Source organism: Nelusetta ayraudi, unplaced genomic scaffold (genome assembly GCF_046127955.1).
Source record: "Nelusetta ayraudi isolate G7.1 ecotype Tasmania unplaced genomic scaffold, CSIRO-AGI_Nayr_v1 ptg000059l, whole genome shotgun sequence".
NCBI lineage: Eukaryota > Metazoa > Chordata > Actinopteri > Tetraodontiformes > Monacanthidae > Nelusetta > Nelusetta ayraudi.
This window is the reverse complement of record NW_027466109.1, coordinates 221,244-234,155: the sequence shown is the minus strand read 5'-3', so window position 1 is coordinate 234,155 and position 12,912 is coordinate 221,244. Positions and strand designations below refer to the sequence as shown.

General features: G+C 46.3%; 1 protein-coding gene across 4 annotated transcripts in view; it reads left to right on the top strand.

Annotated features, from left to right (window-relative positions):
• The window catches only part of lnx1 (ligand of numb-protein X 1), a 32,933-nt gene extending 20,611 nt beyond the window's left edge, over nt 1-12,322 (top strand). For 2 of the 4 annotated variants that reach the window (XM_076039299.1, XM_076039300.1), the window contains exons 2-10: nt 565-809; nt 2,453-2,608; nt 4,454-4,662; nt 4,751-5,170; nt 6,695-6,829; nt 8,108-8,285; nt 9,346-9,592; nt 10,384-10,542; nt 11,383-12,322. In XM_076039299.1, coding sequence (XP_075895414.1) covers nt 565-809; nt 2,453-2,608; nt 4,454-4,662; nt 4,751-5,170; nt 6,695-6,829; nt 8,108-8,285; nt 9,346-9,592; nt 10,384-10,542; nt 11,383-11,518 — 1,885 coding nt within the window. In that variant the 3' untranslated portion in view covers nt 11,519-12,322. Of the gene's footprint in view, nt 1-564; nt 816-2,452; nt 2,609-4,453; nt 4,663-4,750; nt 5,171-6,694; nt 6,830-8,107; nt 8,286-9,345; nt 9,593-10,383; nt 10,543-11,382 lie in introns of all 4 variants that reach the window. The other 2 variants (XR_012928429.1, XM_076039298.1) reach the window with 2 other exon arrangements.
• The last annotated feature ends 590 nt before the right edge of the window (nt 12,323-12,912 follow it).

Below are 12,912 nucleotides of genomic sequence, written 5' to 3'. Positions count from 1 at the left end.
GCTCAAAGTTTTAATGGAGGAAACTCAGGAGGTGATTGCGAAGCTGGCAGAGACACCTCGAGTGGCTCAGGAATGCGATTTGCCTCGGTGCACACAAACAACAAACAAACACCGACAGCAACAACATGGAGATGATCTGTTTTATATTCAACTGCAGTGTCAGTTACAACGTATCCCAACGCCCTCGTGTGTTGTTTCTCCTTCTGTTGTTTTCCCTCCAATTCAGTCAGACTGTCACAAAAGTTGCAGGCACTGGAGACAGCTTGTCTTTTATTGAAGGAGCAAATTTTTTTTTTTTCTGGCACATCCCCAGAGAGGCGACGCATACTTTTATATATATACATATATTAGAGAGCTCTGTGAATTATTTTTTTTGCCAGAGCATTTTGTGGTTGTAGTCCAGTGTCTGGGCCAGGACTGTACGGTAGAATCTGAGAGCATCTCATCAGACCACCACCATCATCATTATTTTATCTATAATTATTTCCACTATTTATTGCAATGCTTTGCCAGGCTGCACCTTCAATCCAAACCCCTCTCTCTCTTTGTGTCCCCTGTGTGCAGGTGTAAAGGAGCCTCTCACTATGGGCTCTCGGCCGACAGGAAGAGGCGCTCGCAGGAGGGCGAGTGCACCGACAGCACGTCGGAGCTCACCATCGCCACGCTGCCCAATGACAGCCCCAACTCCACTGTGGCCCTGCTGTCAGACGAGCCCGGCCTGGTCAACCCGGCCTTTGACCCCAGCATGGAGGACAACAGCCAGTCGGGCAGCACCACCAGCCTGGCGGCGCGCAGCAGCACCAAGAAGAGTGAGTGTGAGTGGGCAAGCTGATGTATTAGTGTCAGTGTGTCCGGTCTGTGTGTGTGTGTGTGTGTGTGTGTGTGTGGGCACATGATGTTATGTTACAAAGTGCAAACAGGAATGTTTGCTTGATTGAAAGACACAAATTATCGTGCACAACCGAGCTGACAAATCAAAAACTGCATTCCTCAGTTTTAGAGTTACACAAGGGCTTAATTTGCTTATTTGACCACAGATACAGTCTTGTTTTTTTTCCCTAATGGCCTCTGATAGAAATCCAATTACCTAATTAGTTCCATTGCTGCTGCGTTTGTGCACCAATCTATAAAATCTAGACTCTCAGATAGACAGAGGCTGCTCCACCTCTGGGCGGCTGGTGCTGCGGACGTGGGTGTTAGGACCGTCCTCACTTCCACCACCATCGAAAAAACAGGCAGCAATCTGCAAGCATTCCAGCCCCTCCGCCCCTCCCCCGGCGCCAGTGCGCGCTGAGGCAGTGGGGACAGCGGATGACGCTGCACCAGCATTTTAGGCCCGGCTGAGCGCCCACCACCAGCACCACCACTGCTGAACAAGCTGTCAGCTCCAGAAGCGGCCGGCGCTTTTAAAGAATAATGTGGCTGTCAGGAGCCTTTTGCATCTCCCAGAGCCTGCAGAGGGAGGAAAGAGGGTGCGGAGGGGCGCCGAGGCCGAGCTCGGCGGCTGCCTCTGTCTACACTGCAGCCTCCTTGCACCTTTCCCCGTCTCCCGCCGTCTGCTCAAAGTGAAAGTGCCAGACATAAGTCTCCCTGGGAAGGGTCTCTCTCTCAGATGTGGTCACCAGGGTGCTGGCAGTTACATCACAGCTGTTGTTACGCAACCACGTAACCACACTCTGCGTGGATTGGGTTTATTAATTAAACACGCAGGTTAGAAAGCTCTTCCATCCGAATAAAAAAGTTCAAAGGAAAACATCCAAGTTTGAACTCAAAAATAAAACCTGAAAAAGGCTGGAGTGGATGGGCTGGGGACCAACATTGCTCCCTAAACAGGGTTGAACTTTCCTAACGCTTGTTCCCATTAGCTAATTATTGGCTACCAGCTTAGGTCTTTGTTTGTATATATATATATATATATATATATATATATATATATATATATATACATATATATATATATATATACATATATAAACAAACAGTAAAAGTGAAAACCGAAGCAATTCCTTCACAATTTAATGTTACCAAAGTATTAATTATGTGTACTGAAGTTGCATTTGCATAGATGTTTCCTCATCAAACCAGATATGTCATGTCGTCAACCTGTTTTATATTCTGGTATTGTTTAGCTCGAGCCCTAAAAAAAAACAACAACTTACTTTTGTGTTGGGAATGAAATGTTTGATAAGAAGCTTCATTGTCAGGCGTTAATCTGCACACCACAAAATTCTTATTAACCAAGAGATTATTGTAGAATGAAGTTAGTGTTGTTTTGGCAGGTGTGATAGTTAGACTCATGCTACAAACACCAATTGGTCCTCTGGTAACATTCCAACCCAACACAACACTCAGTCACAAGGAACTTGATTGGCTACAGGGAGGCAGCTGCAGACATGTCCGGGCTTGTTCAGGATGTAGGACTCTATAAAATGCCTCCTTTTCTCCTCCGCAGTCAGAAACTTTGACCGTTCTTCAGTGAGGAGCCGCTCCTTCAGAAGGTTGAATCGGGCATTCAGCGTGCTACGGAGGACCAAGAGCGGCACGGCGGTGAGCAATGAGACGTCCGAGGAGCGGGACAATGCCAGGAACTCCAGCGTGCCCCGAGAAGGTACGGACCTTTTGTCTTCATGTCATACACTTTGATGCATGTGAATTCTTTTGGCTTTGTTTTTGCTTGTTGACTGGCTGGCTTGCGTGTGATGTGAGATGCTGCATCGGCACTTCCCCATTCCCCCGAGGAGGAGCTCCAAAAGGCAGGGCTCAGCTTCTAAAGTATGTGCACTTGTGATGTACCCTCAGCTGTGCGAGGAGGGTGACACGGCTGGGAGTCCAGAATGTAGCAGTAGCATATGTTTCTTTAATAATTCAGCTGCAGATTGCATAAGTCTTTCCGGTGCATCACCAGGGGGGCCAGATCAGGAGGGAGAAGGCAGTAGCCTGAGGCGCTGGGAACGAGGGCTGGATCGGCCTGGACGCAAGGCCGCTGACGTCCTTCATCCGTCAGTTTTCCCGCCCTCTATCCCATCCTCCAAGCAGTCTCCTTCTCTTCCACCTCTGCCTCCTGTCCTTCCCCGAGTATATCCAGGGGAAATAGGTTTGCGCTGATTTGACGGAGCGCTCCCAGGGGAGAGCCGCGCTCTTGACACGGCAGCCCCGCAAGATATTACCCCGTGAAGAAAATGTGCTCTGTGGATGTTTAGCACTCTGCAATAACCATATCCACACCCGTTCGTGATCGCTAAGTAGGGGAAATATAGTCGACCATAAGAGAGCGTAATGTTGGAGCAGAGCTATGGCACAAGGAGAACGGATGTGCTGTTGCGTAACAATGAAGGATGACGAATGATCACAGACTAGATTATTCTATGAGGCTATCAGAGAGCAGGCTGGGAGCATAGATTAAATATTCACTGCGTGCCGCTGGAGAGACAAAGATAGACGGAGTGGATGCAGGGAGATGGTAGCAGGGAGAGCCAATAGAATGGAAGAGTGGATACAAGCAGAGGAATGTCCCCACGGGCCAAGGAATGGACTGCTGAGAGGGTGAAAGGGCAGGTGATGGAGACGAAGGCGAGGTTACGTAACAGCCGCAGGTCCGTGTGTTAACGTGAACTCATCCCGGGGAAACAATCCGCTGACATGACTACGAAATATTGACTTTGGAAAGGAGGAAGTACCGTAAGAATAGTGTGGATCAAGAGAAGCGAGAAGAGAAGGAGAAGCGACGAGTCATTGGGAGGAGAAAGGAGGAAGGAAAATGAGGACTGCATCTCCCTTGTATTTGTCATGTATTGGCCAAAATATGCAACCAAAGATCCAGACCCAGCCCAGCACCGTTCGATCCAGGATGTGTCATTCTGACACGTTACACTGACATCATTATTAATGGGTTAATTGTTGTGCACAGCCCTCTTATGCAATTTGATTAAAAATCTCGTTTTTTATTGCCACTGACAGTAGTTATTTTCGTTAGTTGTTTCCATGTCTTTTGATAAAAATCCTGAAGATACTGCCATGGAACAACACTGTTTCCGTGTGTTTGGCTTTGGATTGGTTTGGATCTCGTGCATGTTTCGACTGTACTCGCACCCCCGCCCATGTAATGGCCCCGTGGAAGTCTGAAAATGTGGTTTTTCCCAAGCATACTTGCTACAGATGTATGTGACTAATGATACAAACATGGGGCAGGATGATCAGCCAAGCCAATTTTCCCCCTTGGCTTGTACGAGTTTGTTTGAGTAACCTGCGGGAGTAGAGACAGCTGGTCCCGCTGCTGAAACTCTCCACCGCAGTCCTGCACTTCTTGCTCAATCTGCTCCGCACGCATCCTCCCCTCCTCTGTTTTAATTGGCGTTGCGTCAAATAGCCTTTCTCTCTTTTTGTGAGTACAGTACAAAAAATAAATAAATATTCAAATTAATCCAGAACTTTTGCCTCGGCCTTGTTTCCGCAGTGCTGGCTCTTCCTCAACTGCATCACTTGATCCCCGACGGCGAACTCACCAGTATCAAGATCACGCGAGCAGATCCCTCGGAACCGCTCGCTATCAGCGTTGTGGGTGGCAACGAGACACCGTTGGTTCGCATCCTCATCCAGGACATCTACAGAGAGGGGGTCATCGCTCGGGATGGACGCCTGCTGCCTGGGGACATGATCCTGAAGGTAGTACCCGTAAAAATCCGGTACCATCTCTGAACAAGACGCCCATTCCTGCTGTTTTCACCAACATTTTCCTGTTGCTTTTTGCCAGGTGAACGGCATCGACATCAGCAACGTGCCTCACTGCTACGCTGTGGCCACCCTCAAGCAACCCTGCCAGCTCCTGCGGCTGACAGTGCTCCGGGAACAGCGCCACCGCTACCGCTCCCACTCGCACAGCTACCCACACGGGCACGGCCACGAGGTGGCGGTGGGCCACCCGTCCCACGGCGTGCACCTCCCTGTCAGGGATGACAGCATCCACGTGGTCCTGAACAAGAGCACACCGGACGAGCAGCTGGGTATCAAGCTGGTGAGGCGGCCGGATGAGCATGGAGTCTACATCTTTCACCTGCTGGAGGGGGGACTGGCTGCACGGGACGGCCAGCTATGCGTGGGCGACCGTGTCCTGGCCATAAATGGACACGACCTGCGCTACGGCGCCCCGGAACACGCTGCACTTCTCATCCAGGTTAGTTGGCGGAGTCCTGCTTTCTATCGCACTCGCTCAAGACATGGCGTGATTCTTGTAGACGTTGAGGCGAGTCCACATGTTGTCGTTGCGGTGGACCATAAACAACAGGGTTCTGCTCTTAGACAAAGACCCCGAGGTATTAAAGATAATTGTGGTGATTCAGGCTAATTGTGTTGCACTGCGCGATTACGTCTGCACTCTGATGCTGCAGCTAATGGTACTTAATTGTGGCGAGTCCTCGAAAGGGTCGGGTTCGTGCAGCCGCCAACCGGTTCCTGGCCGACGCCAGCCATTAGGGGGTGTGTTTGTGGTTAATCGCGGTTAATTGCAGTGTGTTTGCGGCAGCTGACTGAGCAGGCCCGAGGTTCCTGCCTGAGAAGGGCCGCCGCCTCTCCAGGGTCTTGGCGGAGGCGAAATGGGCTCTCTGAGTGGCTACTTTTCTGTCGGAGATTAAGAACTGGCTGGAAAGAAATCAAATTAGTCCAATTAGGTTCAAAATTGGGCCGGAGTGCTTAATCCAGGAAGCAGCTCTGCATTGTAGGAAACCGGTTAAATTTGCGACCGAGAATGCTAGAGAGAGAAGCAGCCACTCTGTGTGAATTTCAGTTTGAAAAATGACTTTGATGAAAAAAATGTGAGTTGCTTTACTGGTGTGGGCTGAGCTGCAAAGGCAGGAGGGACTGAGGCGAGGCGGAAGCAGACCCTCTCCATTAATAACTGGTTTTCCTGCTAATTTCCCCTCTTGGGGTCAATTTAGAAGACAAATACAAATGGTCATATACTGTAATAATGAATGCTGCAAATACCCTCAAGGTAAATTCAAGTGCATGTAAGCTGCTCACAGCAGAGAGGAAAAATTACTTTTGAATCATAATTTCAATGACCAAAACAAATAAAACACCTCCAGAAACTTTTGTCTATCACATTGTTGTGGACCAATGAGCTGTGATGCTGCTAGTTTAGCCAGTGTGACGATTCCAAATGGAGCCAGGGGCAACGTTAACTACCTCCCTGTGGCTTGCTCTGTGGTTCAGTTAAGCTCCTGACAAAGGACTTAAGCAACACCGCGCTTCAATGAGAGAGCACCACGTAGTTTGGATGAGGCTGCCATTAAAATAGCATTCATGGAAGTATACTCAGCAGACAGTGTTTACAACTTCCAGCAGCTTCTTCCCATGGTTCTGCCTGGAACAGTCGGGAGCCTCCACTCCACAAATCAAGCTGAACCCTTTATTAAATTGACTAAATCTTTAGGAGCAACTGTAAACGCTTTCCCTTGGACTTTGGCAAGGCGCATTTCATGGGCGAAATCTGAGCGATCCTGTTGGCTTGCAGTGTTATGAAGCTCTTAACGACCCACAGCGACAGCCAAAAGTCCAGTAAGCTCAGCTTCTTAGCTCAGCCTAGAAGCTGGAAGCAGATTGTCTGGCCGGGTCTGAAAGAGACTCAACAGACACCCGTTTACTACTGTTATTTTGCTGCTCATTTTCCAACTTATTTTTGTCTCTCAATTCTCTCCAGGCCAGTGAGGAAGGTGTCCACTTTATAGTGTCCCGTCAGATCTGCCTACCAGGCCCAGACATCTTACAAGAAGCCCCGTGGGGCATGGATGGCCCCCCACCGTATTCCCCAGTGGACATAGAACAAACACTCCTGGTGAGACACACTCACACACACACACCCTTTTAAGTTTTAAATGATTAAATGGAGAATTTTATTTCCAATTCATCAAAATCAAGATTGTCATTTAGGCAGCACAATTGGCTCCCCGTCTCTCAGAGAAATCACCATTAGTCATCATGCTTTACACTTTAAAGTCTCATCAGGCTTCGCTGGATTTGCATTGTGCACATTTCAACAGCTCGACGATTTTCTGTTCAGCAAATTCTGCCATACTCAATTCCCTTCCTTGAGACTCTTTGGTCCATCGCTGTGGTAAAATTTGAGCCAGCATGTCATTTTAATGTGGCCCATTTGAGTGAAAATTGTCTACTGAAATTGAATGCTCTGCTCATTGACTATAAACTACGTCACCCACATTGTGACCCACAGAAAGACTTCCAGTCTACTAGATCCCAGTGCTTATATACCAGTGATTGAGAAATGCTTACAAATAATCCCAAAAGCTTGTATGAAAGGAAATAAATTCAATGAAGAAATAATAATCAAATATTCAATTTGATTTTCAGCTATTTCCCAATATAAGATGTGATTGCATTTATACAGGACACGAGCTGATGAGGTGCTGTGGTTCACTAAGTGCTGCATTCAGCCACCATTCCCACATCTATTACCAGTGCTGTGCCCCGAGGTCAGTCATGTGATCGCAAGCGACCTCTGACTGCGGGCACGGCGAAAATGTGTGATTGCAGTGGCGCCTTTGTTAACCACTGGATGCAGGCGGAGTTCCCAAACGGAGTGAATACCTGCCAGCCAAACACTGCATGTTAGAGAGAGGAACGCTACTCTTGATTCTAATTAATTCGCTCATTAATTAGCCACTCTGTCAATGTCATGGATCTAATGGAGCTCCACTGGTGGTATTAACATGCACCTCCTGCCATGAGAGGCCTTCGCATGTCCTCTAGGAAAAACAGTCAATGTGCAGCTCCCAAGTCTGCAGTGCCGCCTGCAGAAGGTGACCTGGATGCAGCGACGAGATTCATATCCAGCTTTTATCGCACTTATGAAACCGAGGATTGTGTGGGACACTGTTTAACCTCTGTCGTGAACACTTGATTTAGACTTTTATTTTTCACTCAAAAAAAGCTATTTTTTTTAGTTCAATTGTTTTTTTACGAACACAGGACATGAAGTGACAATGTCACTTCATGTCTTCCATCATCTCGATAGTGGCTTTAAAGTAAAGAAAAAAAAACTTTTTTTTTTTTCTTTCTTTTAAAATGTTTTTCTCTCTGTGTTTGCCCCGTCAAGGACTCCTGTGAGAAGCCAGCGTGCTACGAGAAGACAGTCACTCTGACAAAGGAGCCGTACGACTCCCTGGGTATGACTGTGGCCGGTGGCATGTCCAGCCGCTGCTGGGACCTTCCCATTTACGTCACAAACGTGGACTCTGACGGAGTGGTGGGGCAGGAGGGGTCCATCCGGAAAGGTAGCTAAAAATCCTCCCCTTCTTTTTTCACCATTACTCACCTATATGTGTGAATTTATATTCAACTAATTGGTACTGAGTCATTCCCGAAGGCTTTTGTGCCTACAATTAGCAGTGTGTTGTCTGAAGTGTTTGTTGTTGTTTGTGAGGCTCATCATCTGCTCACACCGAGGGTGTCACGGCTGCCTGATGAACACTTTTGTGCAGAGGAGGCGAGGGCGGCTGTGTGATTGATGAACACTTTGGATTCATGTTTCATTATGAGGTTCATTCATCCGATGGAAAGGAAGCTCAGCCACCGCTGCAGCGGTTCAGCGCGCCACAAATTGACTCTAACAAACTTAAACGATAAACACAAACAAACATCGGCGCATTAGCATAACATTTCGGAGGACTCGTTGTGTTCCAGTGGAGAATTTGCAGAGCACTTAATTATTTCGCATTATCTGCAAGCAGTCAGCTTATAGGGCAACAAAAAACACACACACACATAACATGGAATAGAAGTCAAATAATGGCACACAAGCATCAGACTGTACGCAGATGACAGCGTCTTTTTCTTCCATCTCTAGTTTCTCGACTACACATTTCACAGTAAGACCCAATAAGTCCCGTGTTATTATCCTCCTTCCTTCCTGTGCAAGTGCCGTCCACCAGGAATGAATGTTGTGCAGTGTTACTGTTGCATAAAGCCGTGTTTACTGCCTTCTAACGGCACACAGTGGCACAGTAGCTGCCTCCATTTTTGCCCGGGCATAAAACACATTTGCGTATGTTTCCACGGAGTATTTCCTTTCCCACACGCACGTCCATGAGATGCAGTAATGTCCTTTCCACCCCCTCTTCTCCTTTATTGTCGGCTGGGTGAGCGTCTCCACGCTGATTTGTTTTGCTTGAAGCCATTTTCAGAAAATACACACATGCAACTCTCCTCGCCTCCTTTTGTTTCCTATTGCTGCGTCCTTATGAATATAAATTAGCTAGATGATGAGTCCCTGTGTTGTGAAAGGGTTCACCGGGCCGGAGGGGAGTAACCTGTGGCGGTTTGCCTCCTGCGCAGGCGACATCCTGCTCAACGTGAACGGTGTGGACCTGACGGGCGTGACGCGGAGCGAAGCCGTGGCCAACCTGAAGAACACCTCCTCCCCCGTGGTGCTCAAGGTCCTGGAGATGCGTCCGCCGGAGGAGTCCATGCAGGAGTGCACGCTGCCGCCCTGCCTGTCGCCGTCGCCTAGCGACAGCACCAAGAGTCCGCTGCCCAACGACGACTACTCCCCGCTGTGGGTGTCCTGGCTACAGCTGCCCAGGTGAGTGCATTTGCATTCCTCTACCTCACTGACTTCTCCTGCTTTGTTGTTGTTGGATTTTTTTTTTTTTTAATTGATGCTTCTATGACCTCTGCCAGCTGTTGAAAAACTGAAATTCTGACAGAGCCAGCTGGGAGGGGTTGCTCTCATTATACTTTCAAAGCCAAAACTTTGGGATAAATATTCAACACTATCACAACTGGAGGAATTTTGAAGAAGTAAATTTTCATCATACATTTTCCTGGTATCATCATAGGCATGGGCTAAAATGAGAGTCTGATGATGAATGGTGACTTTAGCCCTAAAATTATTTTGGGATATATATATATATATTTTTTTACAAATGTCCTGGTTAAAAACATTTTTGTTCTGCTAGCAGACAATTGTAAACAACACTTTGTCAATCTGTATGCAAATCTGTAATTAAAATACCCTTAATTATTTATATTATATTTTAACGCTGCTTTATACTAAAATATTGTTGTATGAGTTTGTCAACCGTATGTCTTAGAAACAGTAACCAGACCATAGCTACACTCTAGTGTATCAATATATCTCACTAAAAAGTCATTTGAGGAGGACAGCAGCGTGCTGACAGTGATAAAGTGAAATAAATATACGTGTCCAACAGTGAATTTATGTAGGAGCAAACCCACCTTTTTTTCCATTGTAGAGTCTTGGCGCATTCAGGAGTCTGGCTACTGCACTTGCACTCGACATATAAATATGGAGAAGTTGTTAAGATACGGAATAGAGATTAGTGTTTTTAATCTCTTCCCTGGTTCGTGCAGGCATCTTTACTGCTGCAAAGACATTGTGCTGCGGCGGAGCACCTCGGGCAGCCTCGGCTTCAGCATCGTGGGAGGTCAGGAGGAGGTCAACTGCAATCAATCCTTTTTTATCCGCTCCATCGTGGAGGGGACGCCGGCCTACAACGATGGCAGGATAAGGTATTAAGTCTCTCTTGGAAGAAGCAGAAACCTCCCTCGAAAGGATAAAAAGCTTTTTAATGACGGGGGGAAAGGACCCATGTTTTACCCATTATCATTTTTATTGACGGCTCAAGGAGAGCCGCTTGGCAGTGTAGCAAAAGAAAAAAAAACTCAAGAGAAAGATAAAAACTAAAACTGACTGCTAAAACTGTTGTTTTGCTTGCCATGTTTGAAAGGAAACAAAAACAAAGCGCTCTAAGGGGGCGGAGCAAACACCTGACTGGGGTTGTTGTCACTAACTTGGGAGAGGTAGCAAACCCCCTCGTGTCATCACACAGAGGTGGCCTCTCCACATCCCTGGCCATAGCCAGGAGCAAGAAAGAATTGTTGCACTCATCTGCACGCATTCACGCATGTGACAAAATGCTTTGTCACATGCATTTCAGTTTGGATGCATTTTGCACACTTATGCACAGTACATATTATGATATTACACACATATTATATTATATGTATGTAAATATACATATATATATATATATATATATATATATATATATGTGTATATATATATATATATATATATATATATATATATATACATATATATATATATATATATATATATATATATATATATATATATATATATATATATATATATATATATATATATGTGTATATATATATATATGTACACACAATATTATATATATAATAATATATCATATTACACCAATTACACAGTTCATATTAGGTATCCATACATAGTACAGGACTGTGGACTTTGCACATTTTGGATCCTATTCTTTTCCACGCAACAAAGTTTTTTGACGTCATCCCTCCCTCTCTGTGCAGGTGCGGCGACATCTTGCTTGAGGTGAATGGGAAGAGCACATGGGGGATGACCCACACGGCACTGGTGCGCTTTCTGAAGGAGCTCCGCGGCAGAATCACCCTGACCATCGTCTCGTGGCCCGGCAGCCTGATGTAGCGTCACCCAGCAGCGTCCAGTTCTGACCGACGAATGTTGACGGCAGAGCTTTAGACTGAGCTGAGCGCCCCGAGCTTGCTGAGTGGCAGAAGCTTCCTGTAGTGCTGTAGCCGTACGGATGGATACCTTCTCACTTCTGATGGACAGCCGAGAACTCGCTGGGAGTTTATTTTTTTGTTGTTGTTGTTCCTGTTTTTTGGACAAGGACGAGCACCAGACTGTGAGGTTACCTCGGTGCCGTCTGAGCGCACTGAGACGGGAGGATGTTGGACTTGAGCCGCCTCAGACGGTGTTTGGCGTTAAGGGATGAGAGGACGATGTCTCTCTGCTGCGGCACCCAGTGGATGCAGTATGTGTGTGTGTGTGTGTGTGTGTGTGTGTGTGTGTGTGTGTGTGTGTGTGTGTGTGTGTGTGTGTGTGTGTGTGTGTGTGTGTGCGCGCGCGTGTGTGTGGATTCAGAAGAACAAACTACACGTTGCCAATTCCAGTAGTTATGTATTAGGGAATGCATTAAGATGGACGCACATTTCTTTACTCTAAATGTTGGGTGTCTCAAAAGAGAAAAAAAAAAAAGAAAAGAAAAAGAGAAAAAAGATTCCGGCACTTGTAATACATTTCTTTTTGTTGGTTCGTTTGTGGTATGGCTCTGTTCCGTTTGTACTGACAGTGCTTGTCTTCTTCCGTCGACACGTCGAGGACACGTTGCCAAGTAGTTTGTCTGTGTTGAGTTTTTTTGTTTGTTTCAGAGTTTTCTTTCATCTTGAAAACTGCGACTAAATTAAACCACTGGCAATAAAAAAAAAAGAAATTTAAAAAAATCTAAAATGATCGGTGTGTTGAAAACATATAGAGAAGAAAAATCATATTTAATGATAAGGTGACATTGTGGAGGCCTTACTAATTTTCTTACTTTTAAGAGAAAAAAACACTTGGTTTCTGTGTCATCAGTGGATGATCTGGGGCCTCATCTATTGTGGTTCTGTCTGTCACGCTTTGGCCTGTGTAATATATCTGATGGTACATTTGGTTAAATGATCAATAAAGTCATTTGAAAAATGCCAACAAGTGTGAGAAAAAAAAAAAAAATCTTTCAGCACCAAACACACCTGGTGTGTGTGTGTGTGTGTGGGGGGGGGGGGGGTGCAAACTGTCTGCAGAGCAATTTTAAAAACTCTCCTTCAAAGTTGGTATTAAACTCTCTCACTGCTCAAACATGTAGCAGGAAGCCGGGGGGGGATTTGGCCAGCAAATCTTCTCATTAAAAAGACAGCAGACTACAGGTCAGGGTGGTTTTAATTTCCCCTCTGGTCAGTGGAGACACATCTTATTGGTCTGCTTGTCCTCGTTTCCCTCTTCTTCCTCCTGATGCTGACCTTTCCACCGACTGCTGCCGT